This window comes from Bos grunniens, chromosome 5, assembly GCF_055505025.1.
Source record: "Bos grunniens cultivar Pamir isolate PY7600 chromosome 5, Bosgru_T2T1.0, whole genome shotgun sequence".
Lineage (NCBI taxonomy): Eukaryota > Metazoa > Chordata > Mammalia > Artiodactyla > Bovidae > Bos > Bos grunniens.
In genome coordinates this window covers 116,180,270-116,205,126 of record NC_141169.1, presented here as the reverse complement: position 1 = coordinate 116,205,126, position 24,857 = coordinate 116,180,270, and the positions used below count along the sequence as shown (strand labels likewise).

Below are 24,857 nucleotides of genomic sequence, written 5' to 3'. Positions count from 1 at the left end.
CCGTGCCATCTGTCTGCTGGATCAAGCCTTACCTGAGGCTGGTGACCTCAAGGCCTTTCTATCAAATGCACCAGTGAGTTCCATTTATTCTTAATCCCCTTTCAGTTGGATTCTCTGTCATTTGCAGACTGTCTGGCTGTCACTCCCTGATAAAGGGAAGCCCAGAACTCCCACTGGCTCCAGGATAACCAAACCCCTGAGAGTGGTACCCAAAGACTCCTGGTGAATGAACCCCACCCCCCGTCGAAGGGCAGATACAGTTCCCATGCTTTTTCATCTCCCAGTGAGGTCACTCCTTTGCCCCAGCTGTTTCACCACCAGAAATGCCCAGCCAACTCCACCCGGGACCCCAGATTCTTCAGGGAAGCATTCTCTGCACCCTCCACCCTGTGGGCAGAGTTAGGGTGCCTCCTCCGGGTTCCCTCAGCTCCCAGCGCGCATGACAGCTTCCATCCCTCACCCCCCGAAAGGAAATCGTGCTGTGCCCACTGCCCTGTCCCACTGGCCAGGCACTGTTCAAAAGCTGGCACACGACAAGCATCCGATAAACATTCATAGAATAAATAAGTGACTGTAAATGCATTTACGCAGGTAAAATGGAGCCGGATAGAGAATGTAGGTAAGAGACGCAAAGTCAGAAGAACTGGAAACAGGCTGTTCTTGCGAAACATTCCACCTCCAGCCACTTAATTGGGTGGAAAAAGAGCGTTTGCATTAAGGCTTACATTAGCCCGGCAGTCGTGGGTCACCAAGAACCCAATTACTGCGATGCGGCCGAACGGAGAGTGAGGACCCAAGAGGAAGGAATTTGCTCTGCAATTAGGGACTTACTGGGACAGGCTGCCCCTGGGGCAACACTCCCAGACCTCGCCCGCTAGAACACACTTCCACCAGCCACCTGCTTTCACATCCCCAGCGGGGCCCCCAGGAAGGAAGCGCTCCCCCAGCTCCAGGACCCCAGGTCTTCCCAACACTGAAGCCTGCTTAGGTGCAAACACAGAAAAGGCTGGAGCTCTCACAGATCACTCCCTCTGCCCAGAAGCAGTCCTTTTCCTCCCCTGAGCCCTGCGTGATCAGAAAACTGTGAGAACCACAGAAAAAAATGAATTGTCTGTGAGAAGGAGAGCAGGAAGAAAGACTTCTAGGTGAGCCTTCAACATCAGGTGTACCGTACGAACCACCCGGCGAGCAGAAACCAGGACACCGGAGGAGACCCGGGCTTCTTGCTCATAAAAGGATGGCTGATCCTTTAGGGACCAATGATGACTTGATCGTTTTTTCAGACCGAAAGCAAGAGGGTCAACTGATTCAAGTCACCTCTCCGAGGTATCAGGAAGAAAGAATCCCCCAGGGGCCTGAGATGGGGGATGGGTCTGAGGGTGTCTGCTCCTGGTTTCTCCCCACTCCAGTCCACCCCATCACCCCCGCCCGTGTCTCCAGATGTTCTCAAATGCAGGCCCATGGAGTCACTCCTCTGCCCACAGACTGCCCTGGTCCTCCACTTCTCCCAACACAAAACCCAAACCCCTCCCCATGCCATCCCACCCCCAACCACTGCAGAGCTCGGGGCCAGGTGTGGTCACCCCTCCCAGTCTTTGCCACCAGTGCCCCGCCGCCCCCAGGAGCACCGTGTCCAGTGGCTGAGCCCGGCTGCAAAGCCCACTGCCAACACCCCTTCTTTCCTGGCCCTGCTCAGAGGCGCCCAGGCCCAGGGTCGGTGCTGGTGCAGACAGAATAGCAGAGAGAGGGGAGAATTTGGAGACTCATCACAGAACATCCCGTGACCTTGGGCGTTAAGTCCTCCTGCCTTTCACCGTCTCACCTCTGCAGAGGGGTTAGAACCAGACCTGTCGTAGTGACCACTCCTTTAACGAGGCGGTGCGTCCAGCAGCAGCCACGTGTAAATGTGGGTCTCTCCCTTCCCCGTCCCCTTACCTGCACCTGCGCTGGGCAGCCAGGAGCGCTAAGCATCCTACAGAGTCACCCGTTCGACAAGTCTGAGGGCGCACCAGGCACACGCCAGCTCAAGGTCGCGCAGCCCAGAGCTCCCAAGTTTACCCATCGAGTGGACGTGCAGATGTCCTCCTGGTCGATTATGAGCTCCCAGAGGCAGAGGTCAGGTCCATTCACCTCTGTGTCCCCAGAGGTGGGCCCTGCACACAGAGGAGCCCCCTAAAGGAGCAGAATCAAAGCAGACCTCGTAAAGCCCGAGTTATCTGCCCGCATCGAGGTGTGAAACAGTCTCACTAATTAGCATTCAGGATGACAGGGGCCACACCCCCCCGGGGTCACCAGTTCTTGAAGAATCCAACGTCGCTCCATCCCCCTCACCACACGCCAGGCACGTCTCACCTCGAAGATCCTGCACACCCTGCTCAGGCATCACCACCACCATCTCTCAGGTCGCTGAGCACTTCAAGCAGACACTAATTAGGCTGCATTGGAACAAAACTGCAACTCTACAGAGAACATCAAGGTGGCAGGTGGACGGGGCCAGCCACTCAGCCTGACCTGAGCCCCCCACGCCTGTTCTGAGAGGTGCAAAGTGTGAAGGGCCTCCCGAAGTCAGCCAGTACAGAGCCGGGGCCAGACGCCACCCAGAGGACCCGTGCCCAGTGATCAACACGTGACATGGAGCGGGAAGCTCAGAGCCCCCAGGAGGCTCAAAAGCATTGCTCATCTAACTCAGAGTGACTTTAAAACACAGTCGCGTGCCAGAGGCGGGGGCATCAAGCGGGCCCAGTCAGGTGACTTGCCTTTCTGGGGATGTGGAGGGCGCCGGTCTACCCGGGAACCCCGAGGGCCACCATCATGTAGCAGGCTCTCCTGGAGCCCCTGGGGAATCGTGTGCATCACCCCACCCCTCTGACGAACACCTGGACCACACTCCTGAAGCCAGCCTGCCCCGACCCTCAGGGGGCCATCCCGCTTTGCCTCCTGTTTTCTCAGCCCCCTTGACTCAAGTCCCTGATAGTCACAGCACCCTGGTCACATTCGTCCTAACCTGACGGCAAATCCTGTGATGTGCACGCTCTGTTCTCTTAATCTGGGGACGGTCCATCTGTCACATTTCCACCAATCAGCCGCGCTGGTTCTGAGTAGTTGAAAGCGTTATCAATCACCGGTCATGAAAATCCATCATTAATTAACGATAAAGGAGAGAGAGTCTAGAAAAAGTGGAAGGAGGAAGCAAAGGGGTGAAACCCCAGAAAAACATAGAATTACCAAAAACAAGGGCTGCTGCTGCTGCTAAGTCGCTTCAGTCGTGTCCGACTCTGTGCGACCCCACAGACGGCAGCCCACCAGGCTCCCCCATCCCTGGGATTCTCCAGGCAAGAACACTGGGGTGGGTTGCCATTTCCTTCTTACTCAGCACTAAAGGCCCAACTCCCGCATTTCCTCTGCAGACCCTTCCTACATGCATGCTAAGTCGCTTCAGTCGTGTCCGACTCTGTGCAACCCCATAGACTGCAGCCCACCAGGCTCCCCCGTCCCTGGGATTCTCCAGGCAAGAACACTGGAGTGGGTGCCATTTCCATAGTGGCACATATCTGCTAATCCCAAACTCCGAGTCTATCCCTCCCCACCCGCTTTGGTAACCATGAGTTTGTTTTCCATGTCTGTGAGTTTGTTTGTAAATAAGCTCATTTGTATCATGGCTTTGGATTTCACAAAGAAGTGATATCATATGATATTCGTCTCCGTCTGACTTTCTTCACTTAGTATGATAATCTCTAATCCACCCATGTTGCTGCAAATGGCCTGAAACTAACATAATATTGTAAATCAGCTATGTGCAGACATGCTGAGTTGCTTCAGTCATGTCTGACTCTTTGCAACCCCATGGACTGTAGCCTACCAGGATCCTCTGTCCATGGGATGCTCCAGGCAAGAATACTGGAGTGGGTTGCCATGCCCTCCTCCAGGAGATCTTCCCAACCCAGGGATCAAACCCGAGTCTCTTACGTCTCCGGCATTGGCAGGCAGGTTCTTTACTACCAACGCCACCTGGGACGCCCAAATCAACTATATTTCAATTACAAAAAGAAAAAAAACCACGTCTCAAGGCCATCTCCCCTTGCGTGTGTCAGCCATAGTCTCGGCCCCTTGGAGATGTGTCCCACCCACTCGGAGATGCCACGAAACCTCAGCAGGACCAGCCCGATGAGGTTAACACACTCAGAGAGAAATGTGCTTCGCAGGAGAAAACAAGAGCGGTGGGGAAGATAATACCGGTGAAGCCAGTTGGGCCAGTCCCCGAGCCTCGGAGCTCATATTAATTAGCCAGATCGTTAATGTCCCATCGTACCCAGGCAAGACCAAAGTGTGCTCTGCTGAGGAAATAAGAAGATTAAACCATTAAGTCATTTTAAGAAAAAGAACGGATTCTCTGTGCACCTGCCGCCGGAACAAACGCTCCTGGGGGAAGAGCGCTTGGGATCCGCGGGCGGGAAACAGGAAGCACGGCGCCCTCTGGCGGCTCGCGTCTGCCTGCAGCCTGGAGCCCGGCCCCGCTGAGAACCCACCGCTGGGCAGAGGGGCGCCTTCCAAAGACGGCCAGTTCTCGGGGTCCTGGAAGCCACGCACCTCTGGGGCTGGCGGCTCCACCCGGAATGGATGCCACTCTGAGGGCGACAAAGTACAAGGGCCTTGAGGACCCACTGTGGTTCCCGGGGTCAGGCCTTTGGAGAGAAAGCCCCAGAGGAGCAAAGCAGGGGGCTACAGGCATGTGGAGATGACCGCCTTGCTATCCCGGACCAAGCCAGGTCCCTACCCCCGACCCCACCACCCTGATCTGTTCCCTTCCTTTCCTTTCCAGTGTTAACACACTTGACGCACATGTGCTTCTGTGCTTCTGAATCCGTGACCATAGCGCCTTCAGGGCAGACGGAAGGCCTGAGGCTCTCCCAGCTCCCTGCACAGGGCCCAGCCCAGAGGAAGCATCAGTAACACTCGGTGCGTGAATGGTGAATTCATGAATGAATGAAGGTTTCAGGACTCCAGCCTCCCTTTCCGGTTTCTTTTTGGAACTCGTAGGAGCTATTTTCTGGGAAAGACTGAGGGCAGGAGGAGAAGGGCGTGACAGCTAGCATCACCCATTCACTGTAACAGGAGTCTGAGCAAACTCTGGGAGACAGGGAGGGATGAGGAAGCCTGGCGTGCTGCAGTCCATGGGGCTGCAAGGAGTCGGACATGACCTAGAGACTGAAGAACAACATGTAGGCTGCATAATGTCCCCTCCCCGCCAAGGAGGTCCCTGGCCTAATCCCTGGAAACAGCAACCTTATGAACAAAAGCAACTCTGTCCGTGTTATCAAGTGAAAGATCTTGCGATGGGAGATGACCCCCGATTATCGGGGTGAGCCCAGTGTCATCACAAAGGTCCTTGTGAGAGAAACACAGGTGGATCCGAGTAAGAAAAAGGCAACGTGACAACGCAAACAGAGACAGCCTGGAAGCTGCAGGGCCGCTGGCTTTGGATATGAGGAAGGGACCGTGAGCCAAGGGCCGTGAGCGCCTCTGGAAGCGGGAAAAGGGTTCTCCCCTGGAGCCTCCGGGAGGGACTCAGCCAAGCAGGCACCCTGACTTTAGGACTTACGACCCCCAGAGCTCTCAGATGAATCACCCTATCCATGGTGATTCATCACAGCAACCAGGAGACACTCATACAGACCTGAGGAGCCCCAGCCACTCCACGCCATTGCAGAAGGGCCCAGGACACCCTCCGGCCGCACCTGCCTTACCGAGCGCCTGCTCTGTGCGAGGCACCTGGCCAAGCTCCAAGGGCACAACAGTTACTGAAATAGGTCACAGCCTTGGCCACCGGAACAGAACCAACAAGCACGAAGAAGGCATCGGGCCAACGCCGCGGACGAAACCACAGCTGTCCGCCACGTGTGGCTCACGTGACAGTGAGGCGGAGGAGGCCAGCTGCTTGATGGCCAATGCACTAGCCCGTACTCAGGTGCAAGAAGAGCAGGACTGACTCACTACCAGTGAGAGCCGAAGTCGCTTCCCCACCAGCGCCTTCTCAGCCCAGCAGCCGCGGGCGAAGGCCGAGTGGTGGGGGGAGGGGGCGGGTCAGACAGCCCACCGCTCTCCTCCCGCCTGGAACAGCCAGGGATGTGCTAACTGCTTGACCTTTTCGGCCACAGCGGTGCCCCAGAACCCCTCCCAGCCCCGGAACTTTGTGTATCCTCTCTGTCCCCCCAGGGCACCTGGCTTCTCCCTCCTGCCTCCATCCTTCCAGGAATCGGGTCCATCAGGCCCTCAGGCCATTTTCAGACACTGGCAGAGTGCGCGAGCTCTTTCCCCAGGTCATCTTTCAAGTCACTGAAAATAGCAAATACCAGCCCAGATGTCAGAGTCGTCGCCAGGCCTCTGGACCCAGGCCCAGGGGATCTTCCCAACCCAGGGATCAAACCCGAGTCTCTTAGGTCTCCTGTACTGTCTACAGTACAGCTGCATCCAGAGCACATTCAGAAGCCGATGGAGGAAAGGATGCCCATCGCAGGAAGTCAACTGCCTTCTGCTGCATCCGAGTACCTCCCTTGCTTCTCCCAGCATGAGAACACTGGCCAGAGAAAGAGGCGGCGGGGTGGGGATGGGTAGGGAGGAAGAGGACAAGGACTCAGTCGGGTGTGAGGATCCAGGTGAACTACCCATCTGGGTTCGTGGCCTTGAGCAAGTTAACTTCTCCCGGTGTCAGTTTTCCCGTCAGGAGAAATGGGGACACGACCTTAAGTGAGGGCTTCTCTGGAAGGAGGGAGAGCCCCCCGGCCAAGTTTCTCTGACATAGTGTCGCCCCTAAAGTGAGGACGCAGACAAGGCTTGTAGGGTGTGGGGCCAGGACCCAGAGCTGGAGCCTGGGACTCCAATCCAGTGCTCCCGCCGCGCGGCTCTGCACGACAGCCCCGGCTTTCAAGCACCCTACCTGGACACACTCTAGGCTGTGACACATGGAGACAGGAGGTCATGTTGGCATCTGGTGCGTAGGGGCCAGGGATGCTGCTGGACACCTGCCGTGTCTGGGACACCCCCATCCCCATGGGGGGGGTCATCCAGGGCAAAACGTCTGGGGTGCTGAGGTGGGGAAATCCTGCTGGAGCCGACTTGGGAACTGCAGAGGGTGGACAGGTGAGGGGTCCGGACACTGCATGGCTGTGCAGCACCCACAGGGAGTCAGCATCTAAGGACAAGCATGGGCATCCTTCAGCCTCAGGACCAAGGCTGGGCAGGGTCCCAGACCCCAGACCCTCCCCTCAGGGAGCCCCCAAACATCCTCAGCAACCTGGCCGGGGGTCAGAGCAGACAGCTGGGAGGCAGGGGGACTGGGCAGTGAGGGATGCTCCCCATCCCACACCCCCTTCCTTCCTAAGGGGTGAGCAGCTAGTGGGGGTCCTGGCCATTCTGTGCCACAGGCTGGGATCTGCCTGCCCTGGTCCTTACTCCCCAGGACTGCAGGCAGCTCAGCTGGCTACTTGCCCGAGGCCCTGGCCTCCCACCTCTGGTTGCCCTGGCAACTGGGCACCCTTCCTCCCCAAGGAAGCCATGGGCTCTGGCAGGGTGGGCGCGCTGGACTCTGCTGACAGCTGGGGGCAGGCAAGGACAGGCGGACTGGCCAAGTGTGAGCCAACATCCTGAACGGGCTGGACAGCTGCTGCCCGGAGGCTCCGCTGGCCCAAGCCCAGAATCACAGCGCTAAGGGACCTTCTTCTGCTGGCCTGGCTCACCCAGGTCCACAGAACGGACCGTGGAGCTCCAAACTAGAGCCTGCCTAAGGCGGCCAGGCTTCCTTCAGCCCATCTGCCGGAAGCCTGGCCCCAGCTTTAGATGACCAGCCCCTCCTTAGACTTCCGGGAGCCCTCCCTGGAAGCCCACCCCAGAGTCCCCGGGGTGACTGGCACAGCAGCCCACTTCACTCCTGACCCGAAGTCATCACACTGTTGTTATTTTCTGTTTTGGTAAACGGTCTGTCTCAGAAACTCTCCTACACTGTTGGTGGGAATGTAAACTGGAGCCACTGTGAAGAACAGTGTAGAGATTCCTCAAAAAACCAGAAACAGAGCTTCCCTATGATCCAGTCTCCTGGGAAAATATATCCAGACAAAACTGTAATTCAAAAGGATACCTGCACCCCAAAGTTCACAGTAGCCAAGACATGGAATCGACCTAACTGTCCACCCACAGATGAACAGACAAAGGCACAGCACATGCATACGATGGGACACTACTCAGCCATGAAAATGAATGAGACGACGCCATCGACAGCAATGCGGTGGGCCTGGAGAGTGTCACACCAAGTGAAGCAAGTCAGAAAGAGAAGACAAATACCACACGATGTCACTCATATGTGGAATCTAAAACAAGACAAACGAACCCATCTACAAAAGAGAAACAGGCTCACAAATACGAGAACAGACTTACGGCTGCAAAGGAGGAGGGGAGGGTGGGGAGGGGGGATTGTGATTTCTGCATGGTAGATGCAAACTATTATGTGTACCTGTAACTGAATCGCTTTGCTGTCCGGCAGAAATTAACATGTCGTAAATCAACTATACTTCAATAAAATATATTTTTAAAAATAAAGAACAAATTCTCTATCTCCAGTTTGAACAGACATTCCCGAGTCCAGGGTCCTCTGTCTGCACTCTGGAAGCCCAGTTCGGGGTCTGGCACACAGTAGGCCTTCAACAGAAGCCCTCTGAATCCTGAGTAAAATACGTATCCTAACTACGCCTCCTCTCCCTCAGGGTTGCGGACTCACGAGAAAACGTGTAAAACCCTCAGCTGATGCTCAGCGAGTGCGTTGCGAGGGGACTTTCCGGGTGGCTCAGCGGTTAAGAATCCGCCTGCCAGTGCAGGCGTCACGGGTTCGATCCATGGTCCAAGAAGAACGTGCTGTGGGGCAACCAAGCCTGTGGGTCACGTCTCTTGAGCCTGCCCTCCAGAGTCTGCGAGCCGCAACGACTGAGCCCATGAGCCCTAGAGTCCACACTCCCCAGCAAAGAATAGCCCCTGCTCACCACAGAGAAAACCCATGCGCACCCACAAACAGCCAAAAATAAATCAATAAATAAAAATGGTTAAGATGGTAAATTAAAAAAGAAAGTACGCTGGGAGAGTTCTGACGACCTAGTACATGGAGGACAGTCGTGGGCATGTCTGCAGGAAAGGGAAGTGAGCCCCGAGCCTGTCCCAGGACACAGCTTGCTAGGGTCTGCCGGCTTCCTGCCTTTCGGAAGGGTGTTCCTCCCCTCCCAGGCCTTCTAGGCGGATGAACACTTCTGTACCCAAGAGTACCCCAAGTTTAAAGGCGTGTCCCACTTCCCCAGCTGCACACGAACTTCTGTTGGGAGGGACACACGTCATCTCTTGTTCCCCTTTATGTGTCGTTATGTGTGTCTGGGACCTTAGATGGTCAGGGGCTGGGGAAAGGAGGGGTGGTTAGATGAATTCACTTTTCTTGTAGTGCTTGATTCCATTAAAAAGGAGTTCTAAAACAGGTAATAGAAAATAATCGATGCTGACAACAACAATATTAACTTGCCTTTAAATGCAGATTTCCTCCCCTTAATAAAAGAAGTCTGGATTTTTATGCACATTTGTCCGTGTGATCATGATGGAATTGGGCTCTGTCTGCACCTGCTCATTCACTCATCCGACAACCACTTCGTGGACGTGCCCTGAAGTCAGGCCTGGCACCAGGAGGGCGGGGCTAGGACTCAAACACAGGCCCTGCCCAGAGGCAGAGGGTCTCAGCGTCCAGGACACAGATAATAGATGCTGGGGATCCAAGAGGGAACAAGCGGCAGGCAGTCCAGGCAGGCTTCCTGGAGGAGGCAGCCTTGGAGACTAATCTTAAAGGAGCCCGGCCCACGAGGCAGAGAGAGAGGGTGCCAGTCTCCATCCCCACGTTCCCAGGAGGCACGGGAAGTGTGTTCTTTTGCCCTGGGTTGTCCTGTAGCAGGAGGCTAACAAGCCAGGAAGAGAGGTGATGCTTCTGACGTCCTGCTCAGCAAACTGCCAGCTCTTCACCCTCAAGTTCCCTTCTCTTGTCCCATCCCATGCCCACCTTGAAGTCTCCCCAACCCAGAAAGGCCTGCAGGGTGGGGATGGAGACTATGGCCCGCGCCAGGGAGGAAGGAAGTCTGACTCTATCGAGGAGGGCCTGCCCGCCCCACACCCTCATATATGAGCTCACACAGGCTTCTGGGGAGACAGCCAGCTGGGGGAACGGGGCGGGGGGCCACTACAGACCAGGGAACGGAAGCCCAGCAAGCAGGTGACCTGGCCAAGGAAGAAGCTAAATTCCTAGTGGAACCCAGCTACCCAGCCACGACATCCTCAGCACAAAGTAACAGCCGTGGGGAAGTGGCAGACACATCTTAGAAAGGTCTTAACAGTCTTGGATCCCGCAGGCAGGCACTTAGCTGGGAGGAGAGGCGGGAGGCCGAGCAGAGGTCGGCAGTGATACAGAAGAGCCAGCAGCTGCCTGGCTTCCCCGGGTCTCGCTCTGGGCGGGCAGGGTGGCCGCAGGGCTCCTCGACGGAGCAAGCGGGCTGCCTTGGTCACTGTCACTTTGCCGACGGGGAAGATAAAGCCGAGGTCCTACAGGTAGTAGGAAACGGAGCTGGGATCTGGCTTGCCAGTCCCACCAGCTGAGCAGCCAGACAGATACGCATTCGCTGACTTGAGCCCCAGCATAACCTCTGTGTCCCCGTAGTCAGCCTCATCAGCAGAAAGGACAGGACCAAGCACACCGGTGACGAGTGCTATTCCATAAAAGTCCTCCGAGTGCAAAGACAGAGCGGGGTTGCTGATCAGCAGGCTGTGCGGGGGGTGGGGGGCACGTGGCCACGGAGCCACAACAAAGGGGGGCTCTCAGCTGAGGTCCCCAAGCTTTCAGAGCCTGGGGACCCCTTTTCTAACAGAAAACTTAACAGACGACCTCCTCCTCTTTGCATCAGGCACTGTTACTTTTTCAGACAGAACATTCCAGCACGGCTTTCAGCTTTTTGAAGTCCAACAGAACCCGAAAAAAACTGGAAACCAGCAGTATTTACTGAGCAAGATCGCTATTTATTTGATCCCCATCATTATTTCCCCAAGTGAGTTCCACAGACAAGGATGCTCACAGGTGTGGTGTGAATTTAGGGTCAAGGAAGTGGAGGAAGTGGGTGAAGCAGAGCTAACCAGGAGGTTCTTCTTTCTTCTGCAGGACTTCTCAGAGCCTTGACTGTGCCTGGGGAGGGTGGAGAACTCAGTAATCCACGTCCTCGGGAAGAAAAGGCAAGAGGCACAAGCCCATCACAGCCCGGGGAGGGTGGACGGGGTCTGACCCCCTCTCCGCAACCATCCCCTCCCAGCACCCCCTGGGAAGGGTCGCCTGGCCTGGCTGAGTCACTCTCTGCCTTTTATCATCAAGTCTAAGTAAAATGAGGGCTTCCTTGGTGGCTCAGCTGGTAAAGAATCTGCCTGCAATGCAGGAGACCTGGGTTCAATCCCTGGATTGGGAAGATCCCCTGGAGAAGGGAAAGGCTCCCCACTCCAGTATTCTGGCCTGGAGAATCCCATGGACTGTATAGTCCTACAGTCCATGGGGTCGCAAAGAGTTGGACACGACTGAATGACTTTCACTATTGTCCCAGAAGAACGGGTTCAGAGAGTAAATTAGGATCCTCCCTGCATTCAGCATCCTTAAACCCCTCCCTCAATGGCTGGTTTTCCCCCCCTAGAGTCATCCTAACACACCTATGTGAATGGTCGAGGCAAAAATCGGTCTGTGGACTTCTCTCATGGTCCAGTGAGGCGGTAGTTATTCAAATGCTCCTGGGCCTCTGACCCCAGGACAGCTGTCAACACAAGGGACACGGGTTGGATCCCTGATCTGAGAAGGTCCTCCACGCTGTGGGGCAACCAAACCCGTGCACCACAACTGCTGAGCCTGAGCTCTAGAACCCAGGAGCCACAACCCCTGGCCGTGCCCCACAGCAAGAGAAGCCACCGCAATGAGAAGCCCGCGCTCCGGGACTAGAGAGCGGCCCTGCTCGCTGTAACTAGAGAAAGCTCGCACGCAGCAATGAAGACCCAGGAGAGCCAAAAATAAATGAATTAATGCTAAAATCGATCTGAGACCTCCTTGAGGGAAGGGGTATCTTGGTCACCTGCAGACCTGGACACCGATGACCTTTTCTTTAAGGACCCTCCAAGCAGAGGCCAGGGAAGACGTGAGTCCTTTATTCCATCAGCGGGGAAGGAGCATGTACGGGAAGCATCTTGGTGTCTGTGGCCCAGGAGTATTTGAACAACCATCATCTCACTCTGTCCCCCAAAAGGTCCCGGGGAGACGGCCTTCAAGCCTCAAGCTGAGGTTAAGAGCTCCCACCAAACTTCAGACTCCTGTTCCCATTTGCTGTGTGACCTTGGGTGGGTTAGTCAGCCTTTCTGTGCTTCAGTTGCGCTGTAAAATAAAACTGCTATGCAGATTGCATGAGACGAAGCACATTAAGAGACAGGGATAGCTCCTAGGCCCCAAAGATCTTGGCACATATCAGCTGTACCGACGTCCCCCATTTCAACTGTGGCGATTGGTGCTAATCAGGGCAGAGCTGGGCTCACCCCCAGACCGCCCCTTCCACTGATGCTGCCTCTGAAGAAAAGGCAGGCCAAATCTCCCATCCAGTGGCGACAAGAGGAGCCAGATACTGGCCCCAAACCGCCAGTTTAAAGAAAAGACAGAATCAAAAGAGAAAGAGAAAATCCATTGTATCATTAAAGAGAAATTCATCACCTTCAAGAGCCCTAAAAATTCTTAATTGCTACTTGTCCCCAACAATGCTCCCAACACCACCCCTCTATCAAGAGCCAAAGACCCACATGGCCCCCTGGAGCTATGAAAACTGCCCAACAGGCTTCATTCCGCACATCAGGCGCCGGTCCATCTGGGCCGAGGGGGCTACAAGAGGCCCCTGTTCCCACCGACCTCACACCACGTCCTCACCACCTTCCTGGGGAAGGTCGAAGAACCAGCCCAGGGTCCATTCTGGGATGAATGACCCTCCACCATAAAGCAGAGAAGGAATGAAGGTTGGCCTGGGCATGGCTTCTGCTGAAAATGACGAGAAAGAAAACAGAGAGCAGGACTTCCCTGGGGGGCCCAGGGGCTAAGACTCCATGCTCCCAATGCAGGGGGCCTGGGATCGATCCCTGGTCGGGGAACTAGATCCCACAAGGAAGGTCAAGGATCCCACGTACAGGAACAAAGAGCTGGTGCAGCCAAATAAGTGAATAAAAAATATTTAAAGGAAAAAAAAGAAACAGGGAGGACTCACTGGCGAAGCAGGCGCGATCGGAGGAGGAATGAGACGCGCAGGCGAGAGTGAGGCCAGTGGGGACTCGGCAGGGAGACGGGCGAGACACACACCGCGGTCACGCGGGGGCCCCATCAAGGATGCTGACATGACTTGCAATTCCAGGGAAAGGCCCCTTTCAGGCGACTCTGAGGAAGGCCACAGGGGATCAAGCTGCCGGGAGGACAGGGTCGTTTTCACACGATAGGGCTCTGCTAACCACAAAGTCTGATTTCTATCTCTGCTGCCAACGGCTTCATGGGCAGGCAAACTACTCCCCAGGAAAAAAAAAAAAAGCCCACAAGAAGAAGGAAGGAAGGGAGTATCCATTCCTGTGTGTGACTTAAGATGTGTTTGGCTCAGCAAAAAGCTCAACAATAGACTTTGGCCTCCAGTACGCCTGCGATCACAGCCTGGCTGCTGGGCATGTGGACAGGAGGGTCCATGAGGGGGCTCAGCCCGGGTGCCTGTCCCAACGCCAAGCAGAATGCAGCACGCAGGCCCACGTGCCCCACGGCGCCTCTCCTGGACTCTGACTGCCTCAGGAAGGCCGGCACTAATGAGAACACTTGTCACCCTGTTTCCACGACAACAGAAATCAAATACCAGAAACAAAGCCGGAGCAGGAGCCGAGGCCGCTCAAACTGGCAGACTGCTTCCTGTGGCATGGGCTTCTCAGGGTGGGGGACCGGGGAAGGTGCTAGTGTTCGGGGGCAGGGCCAGGGTGCAGAAACAGAACCATGCCCACCTTTGCCCCAGACTCCTCCTTGATTTAGCCACGGGACACACTGCCCGGCCTCAAGCCTGGACCGGTCACCTACCAGCTGGGTGACCATGGCAGGTCACCTGTCTGTGCCTGGTTCCCTCATCCATAAAGTGGGACTGACAACAGGGTTGGCAGAATAAATAAATTTATATATTTTCTGGTAAGAAGTGCTACTCACTCTTTTTCATTTATTCTATTAAAAAAAATTTTTTTTTGGTCGCACGAGATGTGGGATCTTAGTTCCCCAATCAGGGATTGAACCTACATCCCCTACATTGGAAGTGCAGAGTCTCGACCACTGAGCCACCAGGCGAGTCCCGCTGTTCATCGAGCATATGAGGTACATCAAGGCTGTATATTGTCACTCTGCTTATTTAACTTCTATGCAGAGAACATCATGCCAATGCCAGACTGGACAAGTCAAAGCTGGAATCAAGATTGCCGGGAGAAATACCAACAATCTCAGATATGCAGATGATACCACTCTAATGGCAGAAAGTGAAGAGGAACTAAAGAGCCTCTCGATCAGGGTGAAAGAGAAGTGTGAAAAAGATGGCTTAAAACTCAACATTCAAAGAACTAAGATCATGGCATCCAGTTGAATCACCTCATGGCAAACAGGTGAGGAAACAGTGACAGATTTTATTTTCTTGGGCTCCAAAATCACTGCAGACAGTGACTGCAGCCATGAAATTAAAAGACACTTGCTCCTTGGAAGAACAGCTATGACAAACCTAGACAGCGTATTAAAAAGCAGAGATAACACTTTGCCGACAAAGCTCCATCCAGTCAAAGCTATGGTTTTTCCGTCTAGTCAAAGTAGTCATGTACGGATGTGAGAGTTGGACCGTAAAGAAGGCTGAGCACTGAAGAACTGATGCTTTTAAACCGTAATGTTGGAGAAGACTCTTGAGAGTTCCTTGGACTGCAAGGAGATCAAACCAGTCAGTCTTAAAGGAAATCAACCCTGAATATTCATTGGAAGTACTGATACTGAAGCTGATGCTCCAATACTTTGGCCACCTGATGGGAAGAGCTGACTCACTGGAAAAGACTCTGATGCTGGGAAAGATTGAAGGCAGGAAGAGAAGGGGGCGAGAGAGGATGAGATGGTTAGATAGTATCACCGACTCAATGGACATGAGTTTGAGCAAGCTCCGGCAGTTGGTGATGGACAGGGAAGCCTGGCATGCTGCAGTCCATGGGGGTCACAAAGAGTTGGACACAACTGAGCGACTGAACAAGAAAGCAATTCCAGAAGGAAACACATGCTTGCTGTACATGCAGCCTGACTGACCCACCAATTCCCAAGTTTGCTCAAGTGGGGAGTGTGTGAGCCCAACAGGGACACTGGTGCCTGGGGCGGGCCCTCTGAGGGCAGGGGCTTTGGGGCTGTGGGCGATCACGGGACAGGGCTGCCTGGGGGACCCAGCCCAGCCCAGGCTAGGCCAGCAGCAGCACAGGATCCTCCAGACTTGTGCAAACCAAGGGTCATCCAGAGTCAAGACCCGGGTCCCCAGACAGCCAGGAACCCAAGGCTGATACAGTTCCAAAGCTGGTCGTGGTCTAACGGTTCTACTTGGGGTCCAGATGAAGGAGCCTTTCAGGGATGAATTGCGTTTCCCCCAAAATCCATTTGTTGGAGTCCTAACCCCCAGGACCTCAGAAGATGACTGAATTTGGAGAGAGAGCCTTTAAGGTCATGTGGGTGGGCCCTAAAGCCCTACAACTGGTGGCCTGGGAAGGAGAGGCGACGGGGACACAGGCACACACAGGGCTGACCAAGGGAGGACACAGGGTGGACCCCAGCCCGAAGCCAAGGAGAGAAAGCGGTCCTGCCAGCACAGCCAGCCCCCAGGGCTGCGAGCCGACAGGCGTCCGCTGTTGGAGCTGCCTAGGCGTCCGCTGTTGCGGGTGCTCAAGGGCACACCTCTTCAGCTCGAGTAGGGCCCGGGCCTCCTGTGGGCACTCAGAAAGGAAGGCCCTGGCCCACCCTGAACAGAAGGGCCACGTCCGAGGGCACCAGAGCCCCACGGAGGCCTGCACCCAGAGGACCTCCAGGTCTGCCAGCTCTGCCACGCAGATGCCCGGAGCTGGTGCTCAGCTCCTGGAGGCAAGGATAACAGAGCATCAGTCATGAAAGGAGAACAGTCCAGGCTGTAACAGCAAACAGCTGTGTGTGTGAAAGATTACAGAAGAGTCAGGAGCCCCACGGTGTCATCTCAAAGGGGCAGGTTTAGACAATTCGAATTGAAGGGCAGCTCGCCTTTCACTTGCTCACCGTCTGTGCATCCAGGGCCTCCTGCCTGCCAGGCACTGGGGGTCCCTGACGCTGGGCCAGGCCGGTGAAGCCCGCTCCCCATGTGCCGATTTTGGAATAAAATAGGGGCTACATCCATTCTTTCATCTGACCCTCATCATGCTCCCTAAGGCAGCCGGGAAGAGTTCTCATCACCATCCCCACTTAACGGAGCACAAAACTGAGGCAGGGGTGGTGCTCCGGGCTGCTGGAGTCGGCGCCCCACCCCAGACGTGCGCTATGCACCTACTGTGTGCCGGTGTCCCTGAAGCCTGAGCACAGCAGTGACAGCACAAGGGCCTCGGCTTCAAGTGGGAGGAAGCCGATCAACAAGAAAATACGGTATTTCAGAGGATGCACCGAGCGATGGAGACAGGCAAGGAAGCGGGTGGAAGCCACACCTTACTAAGATAACTCACACTAAACCAACTGCAGCTTAACTGTTTGGGTTTTGTTTTTTTAATTAGGGTGTGGTTAATTACAACGTTGTGTTAGTTTCAAAGTAGAAAGAGTGAAAGTCGCTCAGTCGTGTCCGACTCTTTGTGACCCCATGGACTATACAGTCTATGGAATTCTCCAGGCCAGAATCCTGGAGTGGGTAGCCTTTCCTTCTCCAGGGGATCTTCCCAACCCAGGGACAGAACTCAGGTCTCCCACCTTGCAGGCAGATTCCTTACCAGCTGAGCCACCAGGAAAGCCCATGGATAGGTAGCCAATCCCTTCTCCAAGGGATCTTCCTGACCTAGGAATCAAACGAGGGTCTCCTGCATTGCAGGTGGATTCTTTACCAGCTGAGCTACCAGGGAAGGTGTACAGCAGAATGAATCAAGTATACAAATACATATAGCCACTCTTCAGGCTGTTTTCCCACGTTGGTCATTACAGAGCACGGAGTGGCGTGGCCTAGGCTGCACTGTAGGTCCTGATTATTTGCCTATTAGTGTGCCTATGCGTCAATCCTAGTCTCCTGGCTCACCCCCACCCCTTACCCCCTGGAAACCGTAAGTTTATTTGCAACACAGGTTAACTGTTCCTTCCTGCTTACAGGCTGGTTATATCCATTTCAATTGGGGCTTCCCTGGTAGCTCGGCTGGTGGTAAAGAATCCACCTGCAATGCAGGAGACTCTAGTTTAATTCCCGGGTCTGGAAAATCTGCTGCAGAAGGGATAGGTTACCTATTCAGGGGCTTTCCTGGTGGCTCAGATGGTAAAAAATCCACTTGCAACACGGGAGACCTGGGTTCAGTCCCTGGGTTGGGAAGATCCCCTAGAGAAGGGAAAGGCTACCCACTCCAGTATTCTCGCCTGGAGAATTCCCATGGACAGAGGGGCCTGGTGGGCTACAGTCCATGGGGTCTCAAAGAATAGGACACAACTGAGCGACTAAGCGTGCGCACACACACACACACACACACACTGATGTCCAATACAGCTGTGTCACCAGATGATATTCACCCAGAAGTCCCACTGGGTGTAACTCAAGGCCACACCCGAAACCCCGAGAATGGACCCCGAAACTCCTGCCTCCACCCACCTTTCTCACCACCGGTTTCTTTCACCTCTGGCTCAGCCCAAGCTGCTCCTGCTCCAAATGTTTACAAGGTCCTTACTGAAGGTGGTTCCTGTGGCCCAGACACTGCAGTCAAAGATGCTCCCGCAACAACCAGCCACGGAATTCTCACCCGAAAAGCTACCTGCCATTTCTGGATGTCCTTTCCACCTTCTCAGAACATAAGCAAGAAGGTCTCTGCCCATGACAAGCAGAGAAGGCGTCACAGGGGAACAACACGACCTGGGACAGCATCCCCCTCCCTTGCCACTGTGCTCGGCCACACGCCCCAAGGAGCGTGATGAGTGCTATTTAAATCCAAATGACAGCAGCCTGAGCATCTGCTGAATCCTCCTTACCTGTCAAACGAGCGAAGCGAGAGTCTTAGAAGGAAGAGCCCTACAGCATCTCGTTTTCAGCCAACACAAGCGATGCCGAGGGCGGGGTACCCTGGGTTTATGCCCAGCACCTAGATCGTGTGGCAATGGCTGTCTCCCCTCCCCTAAGGACGGGGATGGGACCCGATGTCGGATCACTGAAGGTCCCGAGGCGTCAGTGGGTGGAGTGTGTGTCCGAGAAAATGGCTGTTTGTCTGATGGCTGGAAAAGTATGCAGAATGAAATGATAAAGGCGAAGTTACTCTAAAAACGCTTGTCGGTTTGTGAGCTGTGGGCACCGCGGAAACGCAAGCCTCACAGTCTTTTTCAAAGGAAAACAGAGACACGATCCTTCTGCTCTTTCTAAACCAAGAACACTTTTCCAGAAGGACCTCGGAGTGGGCAGAGTCAAGACGAAACACAACCCACTGTCTGTGTACAATCTATCCCCACAGCTCTCTCTTCCAAGAAGACAATGGTAATAATAATAATAACCAGGTTTTAGACACAACGTGCAGGGGCCTGTGGGGAGAATTTGTTGTTTGTTGTTCTTGAGTTGCTAAGTCGTGTCTGACTCTGCGACCCCATGGATTCTAGCCCGCCAGGCTCCTCTATCCATGGGATTACCCAGGCAAGCATACGGGAGTGGGTTGCCATTTCCTCCCCTAGGGGATTTTCCCAGCCCAGGGATCCAACCCCTGTCCCCTGCTTGGCAGGTGGATTCTTTACCTCTAAGCCACTTGGGAAGCCCAGAATCGGTGGAATAGGGTCCCCCAAAGTTTCGCATCCACCTGGAACCCATGAATGTGACCTTATCTGGAGATGAGGCCTCTGCCAAGGTAATCAAAGTCAGATGGGGCCTACAGGATTGGGGTGGGCCCTACAAGCGGGATTGGTGGTGTCCTCACAAGCAGGAAATCTGAACACACACAGAGGGAAGAAGGCCACGTGACGACAGAGGCAGAGGATGGAGTGATGGGCCTACGAGCCAAGGACACAGACAACTTCCAGAGCCACCAGGAACTAGGAAAAGGCAAGGAGGGGCCCCCCACCCCAAGGACCCCACCCCCAGGACCCCACCCCCAGGGCCCCAGCTGAACTTGAGACACATAGGAACTACAAAGTGGGCTCCCTGGTTGTGTCCACTGGCTCCTGAGCGTGGCTAAGGCAGGCGCGGCCCCCGGGCAGGCCTGCTCAGAGTGCTGGAAAGCCCAGGCTTCGGGCCCCGGTCACAGACGCCCCCTGCACGCCTCTGTGCCTGGCTCCGGGCTGAGACCCAGCACGAGCCTCTTGACGGCTCTCTGGACGTCCTAAGAGCACGCAGATTATTTTTAGCAGCCGTTACTGCTCTCCTGTCACTTCATTAATTTTAGAGCCAAATAACCCCGTTATATATGACTTGACTGGCTTGTAAAATTACCCTTCGTTCCAACAAATATTTATTGAGCATGCCACCGTGTGCTATATTCGGCTTGGTACATTACATTTTTCCAAAAACAATTAACTTAGCTAACGATCACAAATCCCCGAATTAAATTTGCTCTTAAATGTGTTTAATTTTCCCACAAATGGAATGAGGAGAGTACAAGTCGACCATTTCCCAGGTTCAGACAAGAAGCAAAAAAGGGAGAAGAGAGGACTTCCCTGGTGGTCCGAAGGTTATCACTCGGCGCTTCCGCTGCAGGGGGTGTGGGTTCAATCCCTGGTCGGGGAACTAAGGTTCTGCATGCCTTGTGGAGCGACTGAAAAAAAGGAGAAGCTGCTAGCCTCCGGGCCCATCCAATAAGAATTCCGCCACTTGCATTCAGCCCGCCGCCTCTCTGGGTGTCTTAGGTGGTCATCCTCACACCCTGACGCTGCCTTATCACCTGCTTTGGGAAACCGGCGATGGCACAGAGAGATGGAGTAGCTCCCAGGAGGAGAGCCAGGAGCCAGGCATCCATAGCGTCAGAGTCAGCTCCTGCCCCCAGCTGCCCTCCTGCCACGGATCAGAACTGGGCCACAGGAAACTCACATGCAGCTACGTCACCCTCTCCTGAGCTCCAGGGTGACAGTGGTCCCGGCGAGTGATGTGGCACCGGGGGCCAAGGTGGGCGGCCTGGCTGCCTGGCGGGCGGGGCTGGGCAGAGCCATGGGCGACCTCGAGAGTCACAGGGACGCACACACGTGGCTCCAGACAAATCAAGTTCAAAGTCAGGCAAAGCCCAAGAATGTGTGTGGCCGCGCCACAGGGACACAAAACCTGCTAAGGGGCACATTCGAGGGGCGGTGGGTCCCATCCGCTGGGAGGGAGAGGCCCCAACAGGGAGGGGTGCAGACAGCATAATCTAAGCCAGGTGGTAGGATGCCAGGGACTTCTCTATTATTCTTTACACTGTACACATGTACACTTTTTTTGCAAGTGCAATACGTCTCACAATAGTTTTTTTAGTTTTAAAAAAATTATGGTAGGGACTTCCCAGGTGGTCCAGTGGTTAGGACTCAGCACGTCCACTGTAGGGGACATGGGTCCGATCGCTGGTCAGGGAGCTAAGATCCTGAAAACTGCTCAGCACGGTCAAGAAAATAAATATAAATAAAATCTAAAAAATAAAGCAGGGACTTCCCCAGCGGTCCAGTGGAAGGTGGGGACGACCCCCCTTCTAGTGCAGGAGGCACACGTTCAATTCCCCGGTCAGGGAACTGAGATTCCACATGCCATGGGCAGCAGTCAAAAATTTAAAAACAAAACAAAACTTAAAATTGTGGTAAAATATAGGTAACATGACATTTACCGTTTTCAGCATTTTTAAGTGGACAGTTGAGTGGCATCAAGTGTATTTACTCTGTTGTCTGGCCATCGCCACCCGCAGAACACTGCCTCTGCCCAGCTCTGTCCCCATTAAACAATAACGTCCCCCTTCCCCCCCCCAGCCTCTGGCAACCACCACTCCACTGTCCGTCACTGTGAACTTGACTCTTCTCAGTGCCTTGTGGAGTGGAATCACGCAATACTTATCCTTTTGTGACTGGCTCATTTCACTGAGCGTAGCGTCCTCGAGGTTCATCAGTGGTGTGGCCTGGTGTCAGGGTTTCCTTTTTTAAGGCTGAGTCATATTCCCTTGTATGGATAAGCCACATCTGCTTAATTTCTTCCATCCGTGGACTCACAAGCTATTTTCACTTTGGGGCTGTTGCTAGTCAAGTTTGTGTCATGATCTATTTTTAAACACCAGCTTCCCAAGAAGGAGAGGGTTTGGCGGAAGACACACCAAGTGCTTCCTGGTCCCAGGCCCTGTGTCCACTCACACGGAAAGCACCCGGGGTTGCTGGCCCACAGTGCCCACGGTGTGCTCTGATGGCCACTTCAGAGGCTCCAGGAAAAGGCAGAGGTAGCGATGATGCAATACCTTAAATGGTCATCTAAGAACATTCTAGAAAGTAGAACAGGTCATGCAAACGGGGCTTTTTTCATCATTGGTTTAAACCAGGGATTGGCAAAGTGCGGCCAGGGGGCCAAATCCAGCCCACCACCCACTTTTTTCTCTAATGTAGTTCTTTTATTATATATATTTTTAAGTGCATTTATTTTTGGCAGTGCTGGGTCTTTGATGCACAGGCTTTGCACAGGCTTTCTCCAGTTGCGGCAAGTGGGGCTACTCTTCACTGCAGGGCACGGGCTTCTCACTGCGGGGGCCTCTCTTGTTGGGGAGCCTGGGCTCGAGGCACTCAGACTTCAGTGCTGGCAGCGTGTGGGCTCAGCAGTCGTGGCTCACGGGCTTAGCTGCTCCGCGGCATGTGGCATCCTCCCGCATCAGGGACTGAACCCATGTCCCCTGCACTGGCAGGCGGACTCTCATCCAGCGGACCGCCAGGCAGGCCCCTCCACCTGCCTTTACTGGCACACACCCACATCTGTATGTCTATGGGTCATCTACGGCGGCTTTCACACTATCAAGGGCGGGGCTGGGTGGTTTCGATAGAAACCAGAGGGCTCACAAAGTCTCAAGCACTCGTTCTTTGGACCTTTACAGACGAAGCTTGCCGGCTTTTCAATGATTAACAGAAATCATAACACCATCTTTTAATATTGCCATGGCGTGGAGGGTCTAGGGCTGGGGTGACAGCAGGAATGGGAATTATTTCCTCAGTTCTTAGAACCAGGGGAGGAGAGTAGGCTGAAGACCTCCCTCCGCCCACGTCTAGCTAGTAGCATCTGAGCAAGTCCAGCGTGGCCTGCCTGTCCCCATCCACACCACCTCTTGGCCAAGGCCTCCAGTTTAACCTGACTTCTCCCTGCGACCTTCAGATTTCACTCACGACCTCAACTGGCTGGAGAACCAGGCAACAGGCAGGTCGGAGGCCAGCTGAGGCTGTACGCGTGTCCTAGGGCGGCTGCGACCAACGCCCACAGACTGCGTGGCTGAAAGCAACAGACGTTCATTCACTCACAGTCTAGAGGCCAGAAGTCTGGGGACCAGGGTGCAGGCGGGACGGCACCCCACACACACACCCAGAGGCCCCGAGAGGACACTTCCTGCCTCCTCCTGGTGTCTGGCTGTGGCCCTCAGTCCTTGGCTCATGGCCGCATCCCTGGGCCCCCTGCTCTGTCCTCACACAGCCCGCCCACCTCACGTGACAGTGTCTTTCTCCCCCTCCTCTTCTAAGGACCCAGTCACACTGGAGAGAGCCCATCCCACCCCAGCACGACCTCATCTTTACTTACATCTTTCGGGTGAGGGGCAGGGAAGGGGCATGCCACATGTACAGCTTCTAGGATCTTAGTTCCCGGACTAGGGATTGAACCTATATCCTTTGCAGCAACGCCACAGAGTCCTAGCCATTGGACCACCATGGAATTCCCTTTACTTACATCTTAATCACATCCTCAAAGACCCTATTACCCTAAACGGCCACATTCACAGGTCCTGGGACTAGGATTTGAGCAGCTCTTCAGAGGCCACAATTCCGCCCCATAACAGAGATCTTCACCTTGTTTCTCTCCAGCCCTTCTTGGTCTGCTGATGACATTCACAGAAGCAAAGCGTTTCTGCCCTGAGCTTCATTTACTAATTACTGACCAGGGGATTTTTGTAGCAACTAACGCCTGCGACCAGTGATTTTTATTTTGGCCAGCTAAAAATCATCTCTGTTACTTCGCTAACACTTTGGGGGTTATTACATTCAACAGTTACACCAACACAGCCGTAAAGTCTTCTAGTTTTCGGGAAACGTTATCTTCAACCCACTCTTCTATAGAAAGAAGCAAAGGCATATTCTCCAGCACCATGAGTTTCATTTTCACTCTCCGTATCAGAATCAATCACTAGGCTTTTGGTCTTTTTCTTGGTTTTAATACTCACATCATCTAAATCAGAACTATATGCTGAAGAACTACCATCTTCTGAGACACTGGGATATAAATCACTTGAGCAATCAGATACAGGTGCTGCATAAAATTCACCGAAAAATTCTTCTTCGATCAAAATTTTGCAATGTGTCATTTTCGAAAATTTTTACCTTTATAACATACACAAGGTCGAAACAAAAACCTAAGGAAGCAAAAATGTGAATGGTAACAGCAATCATAAGTTGTCTGATGAACCCTTGATCAATTTTAAGCTCTGACAACTTTGCCCAGAGATGTTAACTGTAACATCCTCTAAAAACACATTAAGACATCTCCGGTCAATAATGTGTTAAGTGCAGAGTCAATTATCCACAGACTCCTGCCACGGAGAGGGGAGAGGGGACACGGGCCTGTCTCCCGTCCCCACTGGGGCCACCCCCACTTGTTATGAGCCCCTGCTCACGGGCTCACTGACCCGGCACAGGTCAAGCCCATGGCCATATGCCCAGGGACAGAGTCACAGGCTATATCCGGCTCCAGCCAGGCCAACAGAACACTGTCCTCTTTGTCATAATCCCCCTGGTGCCTATAAACAGCCCGAGTGGTGGAGCAGCTCTTCCGGGCCCTCTCTCTCGCTTCAGAAGAATTATGTCTATTTTGCAGCACAGAATTTGCGGCTACAAAGCCCATGTCTTTGATTACACAGCACCTGTCAGAGGAGACCTTTTCCACTCACCGGCAGGAGAACTTTTATGGTTTGAAGTGTCACAGGAGATCTATGCCTCTCCCTTCATGGCTGCGACTCAGCCCAGATGGAGCCTGGCAGCCAGCTGCTCCAGGGACAGCCACAGGCCGCCGGGGACTCGATCCCGCAGATTAGACAGCTAAAGCCAGCCACCAGGGGCGCGAGAGTGGCACAGGCAGAAATAAATCCCCCCTTCCCTGGTCTCAGCTTCTGGTTTCAGTCTTCTGCCCAATGCACTCCTCCACGAGTACTTAGTGACAAATGTGTGCACACTCAGATGACCCGTGATGCTTCACAAGGTCCTTCCTCACAGATTATCAAGTGTGATTCTTAAAGCAATCCTGGAGATTGATGAGGGAGACACTGCCATCCCTTGTTCAGAGAAGGGAACAGGGCTGAGCCTGGCTCAAGGTCACCAAGCTAAGGGGGGACAGATGACC

At 54.1% G+C, this 24,857-nt stretch overlaps 1 protein-coding gene across 5 annotated transcripts in view; it reads right to left on the bottom strand.

Annotated features, from left to right (window-relative positions):
- Positions 1–24,857, bottom strand: part of PARVB (parvin beta) — a 114,996-nt gene that overhangs the window by 63,924 nt on the left and 26,215 nt on the right. The window contains exon 1 of one of the 5 annotated variants that reach the window (XM_086403216.1): positions 13,335–13,524. The exons of the other annotated variants lie outside the window; for them this stretch is intronic. Coding sequence (XP_086259342.1) covers position 13,335 — 1 coding nt within the window. The 5' untranslated portion in view covers positions 13,336–13,524. Of the gene's footprint in view, positions 1–13,334; positions 13,525–24,857 lie in introns of those variants that run through there. 5 annotated transcript variants of the gene reach the window in all.